The sequence below is a fragment of the Schistocerca cancellata genome, chromosome 1 (assembly GCF_023864275.1).
Source record: "Schistocerca cancellata isolate TAMUIC-IGC-003103 chromosome 1, iqSchCanc2.1, whole genome shotgun sequence".
Classification (NCBI taxonomy): Eukaryota; Metazoa; Arthropoda; class Insecta; order Orthoptera; family Acrididae; genus Schistocerca; species Schistocerca cancellata.
Window position 1 is genome coordinate 789,986,395 of NC_064626.1, and position 24,080 is coordinate 790,010,474.

Below are 24,080 nucleotides of genomic sequence, written 5' to 3' on the forward strand. Positions count from 1 at the left end.
CAACGAAGTAAGATGACTAGAACCAGTGCATAAAAGGTTCCTAGAAAGTATTTTGTAATTGAATCTGATGTCGGTAAATAAATTTCCTCAAATTGAGTATGCTGGTATCTATTGTCAATGAGATGATGATGGTTAAGGGTTGTCAAGTGAGATCTGTTGAAAGCAATGTTGACATTGGCTGAAATTTGTGTACACAGTGTACGATTGTTGGAACTGTACATGAGTATAAATTCTGCAGCAAATAGGAAGTCACCATTTGCTTGTAATTCTGATGTGCCACATTATTACAGAGATAATAGAACTAAAACTCCCTTCAGCGACTTAATTTATCCACAAATTTTGCAGCTTTTGCATGTATTTAATACAGTAACCATCGACGTGTGTGTGTGTGTGTGTGTGTGTGTGTGTGTGTGTGTGTGTGTGTGTGTGGGGGGGGGGGGGGGTGGTCTTTTTATTTACTTTTTTAATTTTTGTAAAAAGGGGACTATCGTAACTGGTTGTTTTTTGTTGTATTGTTTAATGTTTTTCAATATGTCACATTATCAAATTAAATTGTTTATACTTTTATCGTTTGTCTTAGTTAGCTACTTATTTCAGATTTACTAGATCAGTTGCATCAAGAGTTCTGTCACATTTGAGACTTAATTTTGTCCCATGTTTTGGTATTCTATGTGTCGTTTGTAGTTATCCTGTCTTATACGTAAAAAAACTCTCTCTCATGCATATGCATCAACCACATCACACCCTGCTGACTAAAGATTGCTACTGCCACTTTTTGTGCTCCTGCGTATTTTTTGATGTCATTTCATTGACTCATCTTTTATATCTTTGAATAAAGCAAAGAACTACGTTGCTCCATATACCATCTGTTTGCTTAGCCATACATCAGGCTCACCTTCATTTTATTTTAATGACTCTGAAAATTGGCTTCACTGATTGATATGCTCTCTTACTTTACTTAAATTCATGGCATGCATCTCTCCACTGTCAACTGAGCAACTGTGTTCTTGAACTGTTTTTGTATTTTCGTCAAACACATTTTGCATGTATACTAATCATTAAAAATTTTCTAATGTTCTTCAAAATGTGGTATACCTTATTTTCATGAATAAGTCTAGACACTGTGAATCTCTTCTAATTAAATATTTTTCTCTGTATTTTGAGAGTGGTATTAGTCTGTTGACCATAATTAGTGTGGTCCTTGCTCTTGCGTGATACAGTTTAGTCTTGAAGTATGTAATGTGTAATTGGAACTTGCCTCTCAATCCATGCATTCCTTTCGAGGTTTTCTGTGAATAACTTTGCAACACTGTTTGTGAGTGTTAGAATGCCTTCTTAAATGAGACTTCAGAGAATCTGTCATCCTTGACAAAATTGAGCTGATAGTCCTCCTCTAAGGAGATCACAGTAAATTGTTTGCTAAATCTGAGTATAAAATAAAAATGTTCAAATTGCATTGCCACTAATTAGGTGTACAGGTTTCAAGTCTGTGGCCATTTCATGTTGATTTTTGGGAAGATGGTAAGGGATTGTTTTTGACCTGTTCTCCAGAGCTAAAACTGGTATGTAGAATAATCCTGTTAAGATTTATTAACTACACACTTTTGTAGAAGTGTACATATGCTTCAAGCTTTGGTAATAAAATATTTGAGTTATGTTTAGTTACTCAAAAAAATCTGCAGAAGTTGCATGTGATGAATAAATACGTCCAGCTTACACACTTCTATTACTGACTGACATTTGGAAGTTAAGTTAAAGTTGTACAAATAACGAAAACAAAACATATCCCCAATGAAAGAGCAAAAGTTCAACAGGAAGTTGCCTGTTATAGTGTTCAGTCTAAATCCTTTTTTTACTTTCCTCTTTCTCAGATTGTTTTTGAAACGTACAGTTTTAGTATTGTATGCTTTCAGAGTGAAATTATCACTGATATTGTGCACCGAAGGTTACATTGTAACACTTACTTGACAAGAGTATTGGGTCAGCATGCATGTTACAACACAGTTTAAACTTTTTATACAACTAACACAACTGTTTATGGAACATATTATTCTATGTTGTCTTTATACTTGGTCATGATTTTGTTTTTGTTTTCGAATTTTTGAAGCTACTTGTATCTTTTGTCATCTATGTTAACAATCTAACTTCGTTATTCTGTGCCTTGCAGGTTGAATCGTTTGTTATCGATCAAGCGGAGTTGGACGAAGAGACACGCTTGGAAACCTCAAAGTTCCTGTCTCCTGAAGAGACAATAGAGCCATCTGTGGACCCAGAAACTCAAGCACGGCTCGAAGCTCTTCTTGAAGCAGCGGGTATGTCAAGTAAATTATTTGTGGTCACATATAATAAAAACAAGGCGCTTGGTGTGAAGTTTGGTGTTTCAGTATAGAATTTAGATAGTTGTTCGTATTCTTCGGCTGCCCATGTGCTATCGCAGTCCATATTTCAGTAACCACTATTTGGAGTGATTATTAGCAATTCACAAATTGAGCACCTGCTCTTGATCTGTTGTGAATGAGATAATCATAACATGATGTATTTTCGGTTGTGGAATCAAATAAGTGTAAGTTTCTAATGTAAAGGAGTGTAACTTTTAGGTCAGCCAGGTCATATCATCTGGTAAGAAGACTTGTTCACTTGTGCCAGATAAGGCTAACATCTACAATTTAGCATAAACCACAAGTTATACTACAGATCATTGGACATAAAGTTTGTGTAATTACACTATGTGATCAAAAGTATTAGGACACCTGACTGAAAATGACTTAAAAGTTCTTAGTGCACCCATCAGTATTGTTGGAATTAAATATAGTGTTGGCCCGCCCTTAGCCTTGATGACAGCTTGCGCTCTCACAGGCATACGTTCAATCAGGTGCTGCAAGTTTTCTTGGGGAATGACAGCCCATCCTTCAAGGAGTGCTGCACTGAGGAGAGGTATCAACGTCTGTTGGTGATGCCTGACTCGAAGTCGGGGTTCCAAAACATCCCAAAGGTGCTGTGTAGGATTCAAATCAGGACTCTGTGCAGGTCAGTCTATTACAGGGATGTTATTGTCGTGTAACTATGCAGCCACAGGTGGTGCATTACGAACAGGTGCTCAATCATGTTGAAAGATGCAATCGCCATCCCTGAATTGCTCTTCAACATTGGGAAGCAAAAAGGTGCTTAAAACATCAGTGTAGGCCTACACTGTGGTAGTGCCACACAAAACGGGGTGCAAGCCCCTTGCGTGAAAAACACGACCACCACCACCACCACCACCACCACCACCACCACCACCACCACCACCTCCGAATTTTACTATTGGTCCTAGACGTGCTGGCAGACGATGTTCATTGGGCATTGACCACACCCACACCCTGCCATCGGGTCTCATTGTGTACCGTGATTCATCACTCCACACAGTGTTTTTTCACTGGTCATTTGTCCAATGTTTATGCTTCTTACACCAAGCGAGGTGTCGTTTGGCATTTATCGGCATGATCTGTAGCTTATGAGAAGCCATTCGTCCATGAAATCAAAGTTTTCTTACCTCCCACTTAACTGTAATAGTACCTGCAGTGGATCCTGATGCAGTTTGGAATTCATGGGTGATGGTCTAGATAGATGTCTGCCTGTTACACATGAAGACCCTCTTCAACTGTCGGCAGTCTCTGTCAGTCAACAGACGAGATCGGCCTGTAGCGCTTTTGTGCTGTAAGTGTCCCTTCACCTTTCCAATTCACTATCACATTGGAAACAGTGGACCTAGGGATGTCTAGGAGTCTGGATATCTCGTGTACAGGTGTATGATACAAGTAACACCCAATCGCCTGACCATGTTCAACGTCCGTGAGTTCTGCGGAGCGCCCCATTCTGCTCTCTCGCGATGTCTAATGACTACTGAGGTCACTGATATGGAGTACCTGGCAGTAGGTGGTAGCACAATGCACCTAATACGAGAAATATGTTTTTAGAGGTGTCCGCATACTTTTCATCACATAGTGAATCGTTTTTGATTGCCAGCTAGTAACAAAACTTTCCAACACATCAAAGACGTAGGACAAGATTTCAGATGTGTGTCACCACATACAAGATATTGTATTTCAGATATATTGATAACTACAAGAAGTAGTGTAAAAAGGCTTTATATGCCAATAACAAAAATTGCCTATATAATAAAAAAGGTGTTTTGGGGCATATAGAAGGAGACTGGTTAACAACTAGTAATTGGCTACACCTTATCAAACTTGAATTGGTTGCTTCCAGCTTAGTACTATGAAGCATTGCCAACATCCACACTCTATTGTCTACAGGCACAGTAGGGTTTACCTGTCTTGCCCTTTGATATATTTATGAGTAGCGTGGCTTTGACTCCTTTGGTGGTTACAAGGTGTGTAGTCATGGACACACAGTCTTCTACAAGTGTGCTATAATTACTGTGCTTGTTACAAAGAAAGAGATGCTGCATACCTGCTATATGGTAGGCGGTGAGTTAACCCTTAGTTGGTAACGTGCAAAATTGGCGTTTACGATAACATCCGTCTGGGAGACTAAGATGACCAAATTTTTCAAAGAATGTCCACTATAGTGAATGTCATGAAAATGAAACAATGACGACCACACAGTAGAAAGTTCAACTCACGAATGAAGCATAGCTGAAATATCAGATCCAAGTAACAAAGCAAGTCTGTCAACAATACATTGAGAGTGCTTATACCCGCCTAAGAGACAGATATTACCAACTGAGGGTTAAGACTGTGGATTTCGTATATAAGATTAGTGATATACTACAGGATGAAAACAACTCAGATGTTTATCTCTGATTTTTAGGTTACTGGATAGAATAATGTATGGAGAAGTGGTATTCTTTTGAAAGGCATAGATAGGACTCTCACTTGGCACTCAGAGCAGCTTCATCAAAGCAGTTCAAAGAATGAATGGATCAGTTTAATTTGAGGCAATGAATTCAGTGTCTTCATACTTTTACGTCCCCCAGTTCCTCTAATGCTCTGATTTTTTGGAGATTCAGTTAACATATTAATGTAGTTGGAGCATTTATATAGTGTTGAATTGGAAATTTGTTATGTAATGTCTTATAGATTTCATAGTAATTTCTTATAGGTAAAGGATATTATTTTGAAATTATTGGTATTTCATTAATTAAGGCTTCTGACCTATACTGATCTTGTCACAGTTACCTTAGATGATAATGCCTTGAAACTTTTTCTGATGTTATGAAATAAAAGTGAACTCCTGAATCATGGTACTCTGAAAATTGGACACCATTAACTAACCAGATTTCTGTGCCTAATGAACAAAAATGTGCTATTTTGTTCAGAACCATCACTTAATACCAGTAAAGCCATTTTATGGAAGTATAAAATGGTAGGTATCCTAATACAACCTTACTTCCATGATAAAGGCCTTCAGATGTCTTACTGTGACCATTCTTCGAAATAGATTCAATCCACATAGACAACTGAGAACACTGTTTTAATAAAAGTGCAATGATGAGCACTTTATTTTACCCTGAGGTTCAGTTTTGACTCAGTCATATTAGTTATTTTCTTGTATGTGATAGTTGAAAAGAAACTGTCATGTTTTTATTTTGTGACAATGTGCAGTGAAAAGGGATGTGAAAATCCTGGCATTTACTTTTCAGTCCTTAAATTTCTGTATCAGTGTGATCAAAAAATTGCTTAACCAAGACTACAAGATTTCTTTACTTTTGCATTAATTTTTAAATTACTGCTGCGTTTTAGCAGCAGCATTAATACTAGTAATATCTCATACTATTTCATGAAGTGTTTAACAATTTTATAGTTGCAGCACGTATGTTTGGCAACTAGTTATGAACCAGCTGGTTCATTCTTAAGCCTAGCCTATTGAGGCTGCACTGAAAGTGTCTGGTCTTAATAACATCCATCAAAATGGCAATACATGCTTTATATGATGTTCAGAGATGATAGTCAAATTATCTTCAGCTTTCCTCTATAGCACCATATTTCTAAAGCTTCTGTTCGTCAAGACACTGTACATTCAGTCCGATTGACATGGCAGTTCTTTTTGCTATTTCTGACAGGTATAATGTTGTGGAGAAAGTGTAAAGTATTTTATTTCCTCTCCCTGCACTTTAATCCCTTTTCCTCATTTCTCGTTGGTTTCCTGTACTATTTTCCATGTACAGATTGAATGACACTGGAGGGATGGTGAGTGTAAGCTGCAATCCTATTCAGCTACTGCCTAAACTAAATAAACAGTATATAATTACTCTTCATGTTAAACAGTGGAAAGTTCAGGATGAAACAACAGTATTTGAAATTGGTAGATTACTATTCACCATACAGATGAGATGTTAGGTTGCAGTCAAGCATAACAAGAAGACTGCTACACATTTTAAGCTTTCAGCTGAAAGGTCTTCTTCTGAAATAGAAAATGCACCCACATTTTCTTTACATGCTAAGTAGCAAACTATCATTTTCAAATATTATTCATGTTATTAAGCCAACTTGTTCGTAGTATGTATAAACAGGAGAGAATCGTGTTAGGCATAACTATATGACATAGTACATTAAACACACTGACCTCAGATTTGGGAAGACCAAGTTCATGATCTGTCAGGCCATTCTGCCAGGTTTCCTGCAGTTTTTCTTAATCATGTCAGGGAAATGCTGGGATGGTCCCTTTGGAAAGGCTGTATCTGACCACTTTTCCTTTCCTCTTTAACCGTATGTTAATATGTCTGTACATGTGACTTATATTTTCTGTGTGTAAATCGTATTCATTGTAAAATTATTCTTGGACATATAAATTACCAATACCATTATAATGTTTCATGTAGTTAGACTCTTAAAACTGCAGTCTCATTTCTGTAATAGTTTCAGGCAACACAGGTTAATTCCTAAAATAAAGTAAAAGCAGTACCCAGCAACCGTTAATACTATTTACTGTAAACAAATAGTGCCATAAGTGGTTTGAAACCAACAGGTTTATCATTAGACAACTGTTCAAGTTTAAAAATTACGCTGTTCATGGAAACTCACAGGGACTGTTTGTTGTTTCTACTTCGTTGCAAGCATTAAACTGTAGCTTCACAAAGCTACTGGCTCACCAGGTCAGTTATTGACATTGCCCCATGTTTAGTTCCAGGTACTGTATTTTAGCCAGTATGAGAGGGTACCCAAAAGAAACTGAACTAATTTTTTGGTAGGCAGAGCTTTTAAAAGTACTGCATTTTGCAACTAGGAGCGCATAGAGTGAATATTCCACACACAGTAAGCAGAGTGCCATTGCAGAAGGAAGTTAGGACTAATTTTGCAATGGCTGATTTCCATGAACAGCGTGTGGCAGTGAAATTCTGCTTTTTGCTTGGAAAAAGTGGAACAGCCACTTGCGTTAAAAGAATCGCACAAGGGTGATGCTATGGGGAAAACTGTGTTGGAGTGGTTTTCCTATTTCGAAAATAGTGAAATGTCAGTTGAAGATAAACCTCGTTTTGGTCATTGTTCCATGTCCTGAACACATGAAGATGTTGAAAACATTGCTTCAGTGAATGACGATCAATGGTGGACCATTGAAGAAATTGTGGGGCTGTCAGGAGTGACTTGTAGTTCAGTGCAGTGAATTGTGACAGAAGACTTGAGAATGAAACAGTTGGCTGCCAGATTCGTGCCCCGACTGCTGAACAAAAACAGTCATGTTCTTTGAACGAAGAGTCCCAAAATGACTCTTGTTCCTTAACTGCCCCTCCCCTCCGTAATCACCCGACCTTGCCTCTTGTGACATCATGTTTCCTAGAGTGAAAAAACACACGAAAGAAAAGCATTTTGCTGATGTTGCTGAGGCAGAGAAAAATTGAACAATGCTTTGAAACTTTAAGTGTGAAAAAAATAAGTTGAAAAGAAGTTTGGTTTCTTTTGGGAACCCCCCTTGTCCTGTCAAAGGCATTTTTCTATATCTACAAATGCTATAATGTGGGTTTGCCTTTTCTGAACCTGTCTTGTAAGGTTAAGGCTAGAGTTAGTACTGCTTCGTGTGCTCCTCCATTTCTTTGGAACCCTTACTGATCTATGGGGAAAGATCAGTAAGGTTTCCAAAGAAATGGAGGAACACACGAAGCCTGCCATCGTTTTGTAAATCTACACTGCCAGGGTAATAAAAAAAAATGCAACACTTATAAGGACTGTTCAGTGGCACCAGGGTGTAATATGTGCATACTAAGGGTTGTAGCGTTAGTGTTTCATTCGTCAGTCAACAGCAGTCAGATGTCATGCAGGGTGCCACTATGTGCACCATCTGTTTTGAGTCTGCAAGCAGTAACTCTGCTAAGTTAAAAGGTAAACATGTTTGAAATAATTCATTTTAGGATACAACCGTCCTCTATCAATGAGGATACCCTTCCATTGAAATACTTCAGCCACTTGAACAAGATTGCATTGTGGTCCTGTGGGAAGCCAGCCGGTCATACAAACAGATTGCTGCACATGTTGGGCACTTTGTATCAGTGATGCATTGCTGCTTTCAGCAGTGGTTTGCACATTCCCACACCTGTCAACCAGATTCTGTATGCGCAGACAACGCACATGTCAGTATCGACGCATTGTGTGTGCGACGGTGGCCAACTGATCATCATCCAGGGTCAAAATCGGGGCACATGTTGCACCTGCTGTACCTGCTGTATAACCAGGGGCCATTGGAAACCATGTGCTCGCAGTAGAACTAAGAACATGTGTCTCTGACCAGCAAACGATTGACACCATTAAGCACAGCTACCCTAGTGTCATGAAAAAGTCAGTTGGGGTGTGGAATAATGCTCTATTTTCTTCTGTGATTAGAGTAGACTCCTTTATGTGACTTTTGGAGGTACACATGTCCAACCTAGATTAGGTTAGTGGTCTATTCCAGAGTTCATTCACCCACGACTGACAGGCTCCATTCCAGGCTTCATGGTGTGTGTGTGTGTGTGTGTGTGTGTGTGTGTGTGTGTGTGTGTGTAAGTCAGTTAAAACTCAGTCACATTTGGTATTATTGCAGAGTAAAGTAAACGACATCAGACATCCCACACATTGTTCTCCATGTGCTTTTTCAGCAGGACAGTGCATATCAACATATGGATGCTGTGACACAATGTTCTCTGTGTGCTGTCCAACTGTCCTGGCCAGCAGGATCATCAGATTGCTCCCCAATTGAACACACAACACATGATGAAGTGGGAACTTACTTATTCTCTAGAGACTGCAAGAATCAGTGCCAAATTAAACAAAAGGTGTGATATGTTTGCGGACAGTCTGTCATAGGGCGTCAATCGAAACCTTTATGATGGTTTGTGTGAGAGAATACACGTCTGCATTGCTGCCAAAAGGGATACACTGTGTACTGATGTAACTGTACAGGCATACTTTACTGTGATGTGTGTTTAATTTGGTATGAATTTATGGTATAGTCTTATGATGATGAACTACCTGTCACCTCGCTTGTTAGTAATGTGACCATATCCTTGTGGGTGTCATTTTTTTCTGGCTGTTTGTGTTAAATATTTTGTTTTTAAATCTGTATTATTTTATATATAAAAAATCCATTTTAAAGCTTCCTGTTATATCCAGGCCTTCCCCAGTCTAAAGCAAGTACATAATAGGTTCTTTACTTCGCCGCAGAAAAAGTGCATGTATAAAGTGGTTACGAAGAGTTTATACATTAAAAATCCGTACCACATGTACTATTTACACAGTGTCACTGTAACTTTCCAAGTACAGAGCCTAGCATACTAAATACAAATTTTGATAACCTTAACAAAATTTAAAACACCAATTAGTTTGGTCAAAATTCTGGAGAGAAAAAATCCCCTGTTATTAAGTTTTTCATGGAGCACTTATTCCCTTTGTGAGTTCTGCTGAACACAGTTGGGGAAATCCTGCTCTAGGCTGTGTTCTTTCTCCCTTGAGGAGCTTTAAGGAGACATACCTGTCCAGGACCTGTTATTGGTCTCTCTGAGGAGAGACATAGACCAAAATTCATAAAAGCTGTTTTTATTTAATCTTAGACACTTCAGGTGAACTTATGAGTACAGAACGGTAGCAAGATGTTGCAAGAAACTGGTGCTGTTGGCTCATAACCAAAGGAAATTTTGTTAGTCATAATGGTCAGTTCGTGTTCAGATGCATTGAACAGTAACTGGTATGCTCACTGATAACTGATTGAAAAGTATACTGTTGGTGCATTAATTATATTGAACCCAAGTTAACATATTGATAGAGGTAACTGGTGGCAACAGTAGGTACATGCCACAGTACATTTTCATATTGTTTATTGAGGTTGCCAGTTGAGAGAGAGAGAGAGAGAGAGAGAGAGAGAGAGAGAGAGAGAGGGGTGGGGGGGGGAGTGGGTCCAAAAAAGTAGATAAGCTTTGATAGTTAATATCTTTGGAACACAGTGACATTGTAGCAGTTTTGCAGTGGCAGAGTCCATTGTTTTTATCAACAGATCTTGGTGCACAGTTTCCAGCAGATGACAAGGTAACAATGAATGAAGTAAGATGATTATTTGAGCAACGCAAGGCCATATTGTTGTGGTATTGGATGTACGAAAACAAGCTGGAGGTACATCGGCAATGGCGTAATGTGTTATGGAACTCCACCATCAACATGTCCAATAATTTATGGTATTTGGGATAAATTTGAAGCCGACGGACTGTTCGGACTGTGCATAAGGAAAGATCTAACCAACCAAAAAGATCAACAAGCTCCAGCTTCCAGTGCTCCTCTATTGGAACATTTTACTAGGTCACCTCAAAAATCTGTGAAGCAGGGTGTTTGTGAAAGTGGGAGAAGCTGAGCAAGTGTAAGATGAGTTCTGAAGGCTGCAAAGTAGAAAGAGCACATTTCAAGATTGCTGCACACTATGGATGAGGAAGACTCGAATCGAAGGATAGAGTTCTAAAAGTGGTTTGAAGGCATGCAGGAATGGTTATCTGTTCTGACAAGGTGCAGTTCAAACTGAATGGTGCTGTAAACAGCCACAACTGCATGGAAATTGTCATGTTTGCAGCGGTAAATATATTAATCTACCAGGTGTTAATGTGCAGTGTGGTCTACCATAGTGCAGTTTAATTGACCTATTCTTCTTTGAAAGTACCTTAACTAGTGAAGTGTATCTTCATATGCTGCAAACATCAATTTTACCTGCCACCTGAGAAGTGTTTGGAAATGAAAGACTTTACCTATAAGGAGATTGTGCTCTGTCTCACTAGCACAGAGATGCCGGAGTCTACTTGGACGAGTCTACTTGGATATTGAATAGGTTGAAGAGGAGCTGCTGAGTACCCACCATGGTCTCCAGGCCTTACACCTCTTGACTTCTACCTATGGGGGACCTTGAGAAATGAAGTTTATCAACAGAAGCCAAGTACACTGGTAAAACCACAAGAAACCATCAAGGCTTCTTGTGCAGCTATCACATTGCCAACACTGACAACCGTAGTATGGTCAACAGTTCAATGTTATTTGCCCACTAATGGGCCTCACTTTGAAAACACAAAGAAAACTTCCTCCCAGGCAGAAATTATTGTTTTTTCATTGTGTTCCATTTATATTGACTGACAAAGGGATGGAAATTGGTTGGTGTGATGTCCATATATAGGCAAACAAGTTATTTCAACTTCAGAAAAATGGGATGATTTATTCAAGAGAAAGAGCTTCACAAATTGAGCAAGTCAATAACGCATTAGTCCACCTCTGTCCCGTATGTGAGCAGTTATTTGCAATGCCTCTGCGACGTGGTTACCGTCATCGCTGGCGGCACAGTGTACCTGTGTATCGCAGTTTGAAGACGATTGAAATTGACGTGGCTGGGCAGTTTAATAAACAGCAATTGATTGGAGATCCAAATGTTTTTCGTGGACTCCATCTGAACTTTACCTGTGATGTACAAGCAGTGTTTGGAGGTAGTACCTGGTTGACACTTGCTATTGTATGGGGCAATCAAGCAGATTATGGTGGCCTTGAAGCATTTCCAGATGCTAACATTTTGGCTTGGAAGACATGGAGTATAGCTGAGACTACAGGACTCTTGGCTAAACAGCCTTATCGTACTCTTGTTCCAAGCATGCCATTTGTTTTGACTACGAGAAGGAAGAAGAAGTTAAATGCTGATGAGTACAGTTGTTGGCTCCCTCCTGAGGGATATCATAACAAATTTTGTCCCATTGCCATTTTAGATAGTCAAAATCCCGAACTGGTTGGGGGTCCCTGCCCACAGTGCTCCAAACATTCTCAAATGGGAAGAGATCAGGATAGGGTTTGGCAAGCATGAAGACGAGCAGTAGAAACGTGCCATGTGCATGAAGACATTATCATGCTGAAATTTAAGCCTTGGACGGCTTGCCATGAAGGGCAACAAAACAGGGTGTAGAATATCATTGACAAACCACTGTAACTGTACTGTAAGGGTGCCTTAGATGACAACCAAAGAGGTCCTACTATGAAATGAAATGGCAACCCAGACCATCTCCCCTGGTTGTCAGGCCATGTGACAGTCATGTTAGTATCCCACCCCCACCACTGTCTGGGGCATCTCCCAACACATCTTAGCTGGTCATTGGGTCTAAATTCGAAGTGTGACTCGTCACTGAATGCAATTCTATGCCAGTCAATGAGATTTCAGGCTGAATGTGCCAGACACCACTGCAAAAAGGCTTGTTGGTGTACAGAGGTCAGTGGCAGTTAGCACTGTAAGCTCAGCCCCCTTTCTGTGAGCTGCGTATTAATGGCCCTTATAGCCACTGAAGCACCAGTTGCACATCAGGTTGGTGATCATTATTATCCTAGGGCTCAGAGTGAGCCTCTGATTGCACAGTCCTCATATTCTGTTGTGTCTCTAGGTCAACCACTTCTTTCTTGACACACCCATTTCTGTCAACATTGTTGAACAGTGGCACTGCCCCTATTCAAATGCCTATTGATTCACCATGTACTCCAACTGGCTTATTTAAGTGCAACTATACGCGACCTTTGATGTGCTTGAAGCTTCATCTGTTTAAATTCCTTTGTGCCCGCAACCTTAGACATTCCATGTGGGATATTTGGTCAGCACTTTTTTAAATCAGATATTCTTCATGCAGGTTGATGGTCCACATCTACACTGATATTGCCTCTGACATCAGTATTTAGAGAACAATAATACGATATGAGTGCTCTCTTCACATTTGCATCTGCCTGGTTACCTTCCGGCAGTTTTATGCAGATGCACAGGTTACGGACCATGTCGCATTAAGAAATGGATCACACCTCTACCTAGATTCGTGTACTGCAGTTTCTTTCTTTCTCGTGTTTCAGATAACAGTTGGTTAACATGATGGCCAGTGTTCTTGCTTACCCACTCCCACTTTCAGGTTCTGTTTCTCCATGACAAGTTTCATCATATTTTTTGATTTGTTCTCCAGTAATCCGTCCCATCTTGTACGTGATGAGTACACTGATCAGTCGAACATAGTCACCACCGACCTAATATCAATATAAACCCATCCAGGCGATGGCAGAATCACCTGGCAAGAAATGTCTGCCAGTCACACACACGTAGTGCATGTAGTATGATTGAATGTGCTGTCCTTGTATAGAATAGGGAGAGGGTGTGATCAATGAGTTTACCTGAGGGCTGATTGAGATGACCTAGAGACTCAACACAAGCATTTCGGAAACTGCATGATTTGTTGGGTGTTTGAGGAGGGCTGTGGTGAGTGTCTTCAACATGTGACGAAACCCAGATGAAACCACTTCCAGATGTTGTGGGGTTGGGTGGCCGCCACTGACTACAGATGTTGGACATCGCAGGCTGGGCAGGCTGGTGAAACAGCATAGATGGTGACCTGTGGCAGAACTAATGTCAGACTTGAATGCTGGCAGAGTAAAAGTGTCTGAACACCCAGTGCATCGAACAGTCCTAAAGATAGCGTCTGCAACCAATGACCCATGCATGTGCCAATGTTAACACCACGACATTGGCAACTACGACTGAAATGGGCTTGTGACCATTAGCACTGGATGTCGGCACAGTGGTAGTGTTGTGTGGTCTCATGAATCCTGATAACTTCTTCATCATGCCAGTGGTAGGATGCGTATGTGTTGTCTTCCTGGGGAACAGCTCCTTGATACCTGTGCTGTGGAATGGAGACAAGTTGGTGGTGGCTCCATCATGCTCTGGGGAGCATTCATGTGTGCATCTGTTTATACGGTGGAGCTCTTGCAAGGGACCATGATGGCCAAGGAGTATCGTATACTGGTTGCAGACCACGTACATTGCTTCAAGACGATCATGTTTCCCAACAGCAGTGGAATTTTTCAACAAGATAATGCACCATTTTGCAAGGCCAGGAGTGTGATGGAAAGATTCGAGGAACACAGTGGCAAGTTCCAATTGATGTGCTGGCCTCCAGCTGTCCAGAGCCGAATCAGATCGTACACATCTAGGATGTGATTGAACGTGGCATCAGAGCTTATCGCCCCCCTTGCTGAATTTTGGGGAATGAGGTGACTTCTGTGTGCAGATGCGTTGCCAACTCCTTCCAGTGACCTACTAAGGCCTCATTGCTCCCATGCGATGATGCGTAGCTGCTGTTGGCCATGCCGAAGGTGGACATACCAGCCATAAGGTATGCGGTCATAATGTTCTGGCTGATAAGTGTGTGTGTGCTGGATGTGTTCTCCAGAATTATTAACATCGCTCCTATTGGTGGTGTGCCAAATGTAAAATGGCTGCATATGTCTTAGATATACTTTTCACGTGGGTATCACAGCTAAGACTGAGCCTAAATGCTTGCTGCAAATTCAATAGGTGCAACAAAAATGGTGACTGTACAGTTTCAGTGCTAACTACAATAATTTTAAGTCATAGTTCCAGCTCAAGATGCTTGTACTGCTGAGAATTTTTTTTGTCTACGTACAATGTTAATCATCTACACATTAGACTTCTATGTATGTATGTATGTATGTATGTGTGTATGATTGAAACTTCCTTCTAATTTGAGAGTGGGATTTCTAATTAGAGACAATCAACCCTTCAGCATTACAAAGTTTGTCTTATTGACATCTGTTGGCTTTGCCACAGTGCAGTTAATCATTTGGTAATTTTTTATGGACAAAAAGTCAGATATTGCAGAATCACCTGCATGTTGTGAGTGAAGTCACCATTCTGTGGGGTGCCTCTGAGTATTTCTCACAGGAGACATAGGTTGGTAACAGGAACATGCCACTGTGCAATCCAGTTATGAGCAAGGATAATTCTGAGTAGGGATCACCCAATGAAGAGTTCCATGATTGGATGTCTTAGCTGCTGGACCACGACCATACAACTCTGAAGATTTACCTGCAGCTCAGAATGTGGAGATGTAGGAATTGGTAAACATCCTGACAGGCCTTAGGTGTATTAAATGCAGTTTAGGTAATGCATCCAGAATCAGCCTGTACATTCCTCATAAGTGATAGTCTTCGAATGTTTACAGGAGATGAAATGAATCTTTTTCATTACTTTGGTATTAGAGACAAACAGTATGACAGACAGTTCAACATCCTATCCCACCAGAACTGTCAGCAGATCAGTTAACACTTCTACATTAGAATATCTAGCTCCTGAGGTCAGACAACCTCATTACTTTTAGTCACATTTGGGATACAGTCAGGAGGAATGTACGTGCTATGGACAATGGATCTTGAGCAAACCAGTCTGCTAAAGTTATGGACTGTTTTCGAAAGTCGTAGACCATAATAGCTCCCCAACACATACTGTGTCTCATGGAAGTAATTTTATGAGGAATCACCATCATAATTAGAGAAAGAAACTGCATCTCACTACTGGGGTGATATTAATTGTGTGCATCATTTAAGCAGATATCGGCTCAAAAAAAGTGAATTTAATTTACAGTGATGTGTTTGTCATGGTGCTGAAGTATTGCTAAATTAAAAATGTTGAAGGTCCTTGCTTTTGTCCCAAGTTTAGGGAGATCTGAGTAGCACTTATTGCACAATGTTCATCTCTGTGAGAGTAAAGCTGTGATTGACCAAAAGGTTGTTTTGAACACCATAGTGCTTTACAAGGCTACCAGGTGTGAGAGAAGTGCTAAGTGATGGAAAAAAATGGTAGGACTGACAAGGAACTGATCGAAGAACCTTTTGATTTACCATCTTTCCAGATGTTTAAACTTCTTGTAATTGTAAAGCATCAAACTGGAGCTGATCAGCATGGCGTATAATTTTCTAGTGACAGATAAAATCAGAAATTTTAGGCCCATAAAGTAAATATTTGCTGTCTTGGAAGTGACCAATTTTCATTTTTAAACGGATGTTACCTTTTTAATGTACCTTTGTATGTTGCATGTTACCCCTGCTTATGTGAAAACTTCAAATTTGCAGGATCTTACTGTCCTTCATTTACTCTCTTTTTCTGCGAGTTGCACAGTAAAATATTAAAGGTTAATGCATTGTTTTTGTATTGGAGTGTATAGCAAATTGAGAAGATCAACAACAGGTATAAGAAATTAGTCAAGAAGGTAGGGTTTTGTATAATGCAGACAGTAGATTTCTCCTTTACCTTTCCCATTGCATAAGCTACATAATGCTGTATGTTGCATCATGTACTACACACAAGTACTGATGATCGTTTATTTAACTTGATGTACAGGTATTGGAAAATTATCTGCAGGAGATGGGAAACATCTAGCAGATCCGGAGGTCTTGCGGCGCTTGACTTCTAGTGTATCTTGCGCATTGGACGAGGCAGCAGCTGCCCTAACACGTATGAGGAGTGAAAACCCACGCCAGCAACCTGAAAGGTATTTTAATAATCCATAAACATATTTTTAAAATTAGCATTAGATGGCATTCGTATAAGCATAGGAAAAGAAGATACGTGTTTTTCATATTAAAAACAGCTTCGGTTCAGATTAATTAATAGGACTTCACCCGAGTGTTATCATGAACAGTGATCATTGAAATGTCCGACTGCTTTAAAATAACTGCAATAGCAACAAACTCACAGGAAGACCTCTGCAAGTGTTCCTGAAATGTTTGTACGTACTGTTTTGTACATAGAGCAGCCACAGTTAACAAGTACATTCTTAATATTTAAGAATCATCAAACTGATTTCTACTAAGGAAGACCATATGAATTGATGTGATTGACAGTGAATGTAAAAAAAGTCTCTCTAGCTGGTATGTCGTCATTTATTGGAAACACTACTGGTTTCCAGGGTGTATACGTCCCGGGAAATCCGGGAAAAACCCGGGAATTTTTTCATCCGGGAGAAAACCGGGAAAAACCCGGGAATTTTTCGGAATTCCGGGAATTTTTCTTTGTTTTAGCTTTCAGTTAAATTTTTTAATTTGGCTGCAGAATTGATTCTCTAGCAAAGAATGTTATTATATCCTGCTACTGGAGAATGATACTGCATCAATAAAATATAAACGAGAGGGGGAAAAAATAAAACTTTAGTGACAAAGGAAATGTGCAATTTACAACAACAAAAAACCGTGCACGCACAAGCGTTTGCAAATAGCAAAAATATGTCAAAAGCCGTAGGGCGCAGACTGTAATTCTTCGTAACAATAAACTGCTTGCTATGAGCATGACGTCACAACTGTTCACATTAGGTTCGTTTGACCAATTGCCAGCGGTCTGTTGGGCATGCGCATTTGACTCGCGTATAAGCAGTACCTTCTCCCGCTACTTGAAGTTTGACTGTTAACTGTGTCGGTAACAGTAGCAAGCAGCCAGATGCAAACGAGAAAAATTTTTTTTCGTGCGCCATAGCTGCCAGCTTCACGCTTGCACAGAGTTGTCTGAGTTGTAGTGGGCAGGGGGTTAACCTCCACGTGACGCGTGTTTACGTTAAGTGATTTCGCTGCTTCTATTCGTGTACAGCTCCCAAGTCAAATGAAAACAAAACGGATTTCTGTGGCGGGGGAGCTATCAAGTGAATTAAAATACATTCACATAATTATGGAGGGCAAAAATATATTATTAATTTCAGTTTTCTGATTTTATTTTGTTTCCAAGTTAGTAGCAGTCAAGCATTAATTGCCTTGCAGAACAGTGAAGTTATTTTTGCAAGTTTGCTAAAGAAATTTGGCTTTATTAATCTTTCCGCTGAGGCAATCATTTTATTTGAAACGGAGTGTTTCATTCTACAGTATTGGCTAGTTCCAACTTTTCGCTGAATTTCAAGTGCACGTTATCATCTTCTGCCATACATGGCATTATGCCATAATAAAGAACCAAAAATGAGATCGTAGAGTACTGGTACTCCAAGAAAATTTACATCCCAAAAGCCACACTGGAAAGCTTAGTATCAGATGGGACATACTTCATTGTGAATCTGGAAAAAGCCAATTCGCACTTCAAGCCGAATTATGCATTTTAGTATGGTTTACGAAATTCTGATGCTCTTTGGAGTACCCTCTGATGCCCTGTTTCTTTTATGGTGTAATGTAAGCTCTTTTAGTGCTTTATACACACGAACATAAGGGCTTCCTACACCACTGCAGTTGCACACGCACAATAATTCCTGTTTTCTGGCGCTCTCTGGAAACTGGTAAATCGAACCTATTTCTAACAGTCTTCGGATAGTATTGCGAACGGTGGTTAGAAAAGCTTTACTTTCAAAGTAAATTTCCTTTTACGCAAGATGAATTATGTTACGTGTGAGAAAGTGGGTTGGATATCTAAATCACAGAGCGTTCGAAACTGAGCAGTTTGAGGACCAGCCACTTACAAGAATTTCGAGCCGAGACATTTATGTCATAATATTAAATTTACTGGCACATTTGTGTGATGTATCTTAAAGTATAACACACGCAAAAAAGACCAATATTACATGTGAAACCTAAGCTTCTGTTGTAGCGTGTTAATCTTAGAGACATAATATTATATGTGAAAGCTTAGCTTTTATTGTAGATATACGGTACTGTGTACATTAATGTAAACCGTAAACTTTTCCTCTTGCGTGTTCGCGCTATTTAACCAGTGATCTTGCTATTGGCTGACTATAACACGTGTCCTATGCTCTGCATAGCTGCTGTCATCGGCTGACGAGATCTCGTGGCTTGAGATATGACTCGCTTACAAAATGACATCGCAACCTCGGTTTCAACGCTCCGCAAACTAACGCACTGTGTTTGGTGCAATTCGAATTTATACTTTTGTAATAAGAAAATATGCAACATATATATTGCTGCAAATCAAAGGTCTTTCCAACACTTCTCTCCTTTTATTTTTTTTATTTTTTATTAAAAGTCTCTCCAAAACTTCTCTGCCAGTCTTTTTTTTCTTTTTTTTTTCGGGAAGTTCTACGCGATTGTATAAAACGTTAACCATTCAAAGAATTAATAAGTTTTACAGTTCCGAAGGAAAATCTACGGAAAATCTGTCACTTAGCACAGAAAAAGTGTATTTTCGCCCGGGAAAAAGCGTATTTTTTAAACGGGATATCCGGGAGAAATCCGGGAATAATCCGGGAATTTTTTTCCTTGTCCCCGTATACACCCTGGTTTCACACCATTACAGATGCATTTTCAGGTGATGCAGTGATTAGCCCTCAAACAATTGATAAGCTACACTATCCTATAGTTCATTTGCAAAACGAGAATGTTGATCTATTGTAGGCTGTTATCAATAGCAGAGTTTGTCTTAAGGAGAAGTAGGCGAATGTCAGGCTGAAAACAAGGGGTGGTAAGACCCGTAAGCAGATGTGAAAATGGCAACTGTTTGTTCTGCCAATGCTATGAACTGGTAATTGGATGTATTGTACTAGAAGCTCATATTGACAAACATTTGCAAATTTGATAACACGAATCATGCGATTCTCAAAGCTATTTTTGAAGATGTCTTAATAAAAGGCATAAGATAAGTAAAAGCATCCTATAATACGTTTGCTCCAGAAGATGTAGAACGAGTACGGGAAACACCTGCGACAGCTGTCGCTGTTACTGATTTTATATCTTTTATTAAGGTATGTCTGCAAAAAAGCCTTGGGAATCACATGATAACATGGTATCAAACTCGGGGTGAATGTTTGCCAATGTGAGCTTCTAGTACAACATCACCAATTACTATTCTGTAGCATTTACATAACAAATGCTTGCTGTTTCCACATTACCTTAATGGTCTCACCACCCTGTGCATTCTTAATTTCAATTTTAATATTGACAACAGACAATAATGGATCAAAATTTTTGATTTGAAACTGAACTATGGGACATCATAGTTTCAGCGATTGTTTGAGGGCTAATTGTTCCACCTGTAACGGTGCAAAATGGTAGTGTTGCCAATAAAGGACTACATACCAGCTAAAGGGACTTTGTTTACGATCACTGTAAATCCCGTGAGTTCATAAGAACTTTTTTTTTTAGTAAAATACTGTTTAAGAATCTTCAATTATTAACAGTGAAATATTTGTCTCTATTCCTATAGGCAGCTATTTTTACAACCTGGTGTATTAAATAACTGGCCATGGAAACCTTTCCAGTTTTGTAACTGAAAAAATGCAGATGCGGAAGTTAGCACTTCATTCTTTATATTTGTAGTTTGTTGCCTAAATTTTGTGGTGTGTGTGTGTGTGTGTGTGTGTGTGTGTGTGTGTGTGTGTGTGTGTGTGTGTGTGTGTTATTTTGCAGTTTCTTTTATGAGATGATACTTCAACAGTAAAATGGCAGAAACCTTTTAGGCGGCAAATTTTCAGACAGACAGAAGTATGTATGGTATTGCCAGACCCCTATATGCTATGGTCCGACCCGTTTACAAGAAAGGCAGTAAAAAAGATATTAATAATAGACGAATTCCATTGCATACTACCACATCAAAGGTTCTGGAAAAATAATGTGCACTAGAACAGTAACATAAAAATCTCAAAATAATGTGATTTCGAAAGGGTCTCTCCATAGAATATACCAATTTTCAGTTTTTGAGCCAAATTACACAAAGTTTAAAGAGCAAAATATTTGCTTGCTGTTATTTTCTGTGCCTTCTCGAAAGCATTTGATTGTGCAGTTAACAGGATTTTCCGAGTGTGCCTCGTGACATATGAGCAACAGCTTCTCAGTACATTTGCGCTCTTATGTATTTATACCTTCTTCTTCTTCTTCTTCTTCTTCTTCTTCTTCTTTTTTTTTTTTTTTTTAACTATTGTAGGTACCATTTGCCCCTTGTTTCTGGTGTTTTATGTAGTACCAATGGTTCTTTTGTGAATTCTAGCTGCTCCTAGATCAGTAATACTCAAAATTGCATTCATAATAAGTAAATAGAAACCACCATGTTTAATAATGTCATCAAAGCTGTTGTTACTTCCCACATCAAACATGCTTCATATACTGAAAACAATGGAACCTCCAGGTTGGAACGTCAACAATATTAGGAAAAGGATAAATTGTTCCTCAACATAAGGTGAACCGTTGAGTTTCAGACAGACACAAGAAGATTGTTTCACACTTACAGCTTTTAGCCAAAGCTGCCTTCAGCAAGAAAAACACATACACGTTCTCACAAGTACACATGACCACTAAAACTGGTAGCTCTGATCAGTATTTGAACAAATGTGTCTCCAGACAGCTATTAGTGGATACCAGTAAACTCTTTGATTCTTTAAAGAGTCAAACTCCCATTATAAAATAGCTTCAAATGTCTGATTCACAAGTGAGTTAATATTTGCCATTAAGCATGTAAGTGAGAAAAAGTTTAGAAAGGCTTCAAAGTTAAAGTTTGTTGGAAGTCACTAAAAGCTCTCATAAAATACTGGATGAAAAGAGTCTGGGTAATTAGCACTCCATTTGAAGCAAAAGCTAATTTTTCACGCGTCTCAATGTTGAGATGCCATATCCCATGAACTGTGTTGTACAATAATGTAATTTTGCAGACACATTCATTGGTATGTGTGTATACTGCCTGCAAACTATTCTGAATAGTGTGTGTAGTAAAAAAGTAATACATTGATATGTCAAATAGTGTGTGTAGTAGAAAAGTAATACATTGAAATGTCATGATTGGTGCTAAAGTTTTCCTGTGTGAACAGCAGACATGTAGTAAGCTGCAAACTTTTTTTTTCTTTTAATCATTTTAGGGGGGCTGTCAATGAAAAACGTTGCAAATTGCTAAGTGTTCTCATGGTGTTGGTATTTGCACATTGTCAGTTACTGAGTTACCCTGCCTCAAGACGCACACACAAGTTTCTAACTGTAACATTTGTCTTATTGTCAAACTTTTAACATAATATTAAATCTCTTACTGATTAGCTTATGAAAGAATTTTAAATTACAGATTTGGTCAATAATTACACAAAAATTTATTTATTTATTTTTTGCCTTGGAAGCCGTTGTATAGGCAGCTTGCAACTTGTACAAGGTTTGTGCATAGTTGCTAGGCAATGCAAATTAATGTGAAGTGTGTCCATCCTTCACTCTCGTGACGATGTAAACTCTGCTGGAGACATGTTCATTGAGGTATCTGCATGTCTGTCAGGAGCCATCACCAATGAAGGTAATGATGTCAGACACTGGGGTTTGGAGCAAAGTTAACATAACTAACTCATGACTGGAGGGATTCCGTTGGGTACAAGTGGGGACTCTGGACAAGCCAGTCCATTTCAGGAATGTTACTGTCCACAAATCACTGCCCCACAGATACTGCTTTATGACAGGGTGCATTGTCATCGTGATAAAATTGCTGTCTCCGGACTGACCCTCTATAGTACACAATTCAGAATGCTAGAAAATGTGTTCATATCCTTCCGCATTTAGTGTTTTCTTTAGTGCAATATAGGGACAACATACGAACCATGGAAAACTCGCAGTACTGTAATACCACCAATGCTGTACTACACTGTGGGCCCTACACATGATGGCAGGTAACATTCTCCAGGCATTTACCAAAACCCTAACAATTAACCTAAGATTGTCACAGGATGTAGCATGATTCTTCACTCCAAATGACTCATCAGCAGTCATCCATTGTCCAGTGCTGTTGCTCTTTACACCACCTCAATCATCGCTTAGCATTGACTCCTGAAATAAGTGGCTTATGAGCAGCTGATCAACCATTTTACCCCATTCATCTGAACTCACTATGCACAGTGTGTTTTGACTGCTGGTAGCAGTTTGGAACTACAGCGATTTATTTCACTGATTTAATGTGATTTTTACAAACACTTTCTGCAGTGGTTGACAGCCCCTGTCCTCTTGTACACGAGATCTCTCTGGTATTGGTTTAGTTGCGGTTGTTCCTTCATGTTTTCACTTCGGAATCACATCGCCAACAGTTGTTTTGGGCAGCTTTAGTAAGGTTGAGATGTTCCTGTTGGGTTTCTATCCAGTGACTAGTCTACGTTGACTTCTCCTGACCCTGCTATTACTGCTTCTGCTTTGCTGATGAAACCACAAGAGAATACTCCCTGCCTCCACTTAGACTGGTGGGTCCATGTCTATGATATCTAGCCATTAATTCTACATTACATAGGGGTTTCCAAAAACGTTTGCTCAAATAGTGTAAATAAAATACATTGGGGATTTAAACTTTCCATCAATTGTGAACTTGATTAAATTGCCTCTTGAAAATTTGGGAGGCATGATCTTGAAAGACAGTGCTTAGGAGGTATATGTCAAGAACTTCTCAGAAGGCTCCATTGTGATTAAAAATTTACCCAAACTGAATACCTGTTTGCTGAGAATTCAGTCTTGCTGTATTCAGAGAGAAATTAGTTGACAATTTCCTTTATTGTTGCTATCCTGAAGAAATTATAAATATTGATGATCCATTAGTACCAAGTGAGATATTTCAACCAAGTTAAATTCTGAAGAGAGATACTCATAATGTTCTGAAATAGTTGATTATTACTAAAGTAGATAAAGCATGTGTTCAGTGCATTTCTGTAACTTGGTAGGGAGAACACACATCCAGAAATTTGAATTCACAGTTCTGTGTATCAGTCATTAACCATGCACTACTGTGATAATTAAGAACTATTCAGGCTATTTACAGGCTCCAAAAAGAAAAGTGAGTTGCACAATAAAAACAGGTTTATCATGTACTATGTGATTCAAGAAATCCATCAACAAAATGCTGTCCACTAT

The 24,080-nt window shown here is 39.2% G+C and overlaps 1 protein-coding gene across 1 annotated transcript in view; it reads left to right on the forward strand.

Moving 5' to 3' along the window:
- Positions 1-24,080, forward strand: part of LOC126103748 (ankyrin repeat domain-containing protein 17) — a 236,288-nt gene that overhangs the window by 17,634 nt on the left and 194,574 nt on the right. The window contains exons 2-3 of the mRNA XM_049912333.1: positions 2,168-2,312; positions 16,648-16,798. Coding sequence (XP_049768290.1) covers positions 2,168-2,312; positions 16,648-16,798 — 296 coding nt within the window. The remainder of the gene's footprint in view (positions 1-2,167; positions 2,313-16,647; positions 16,799-24,080) is intronic.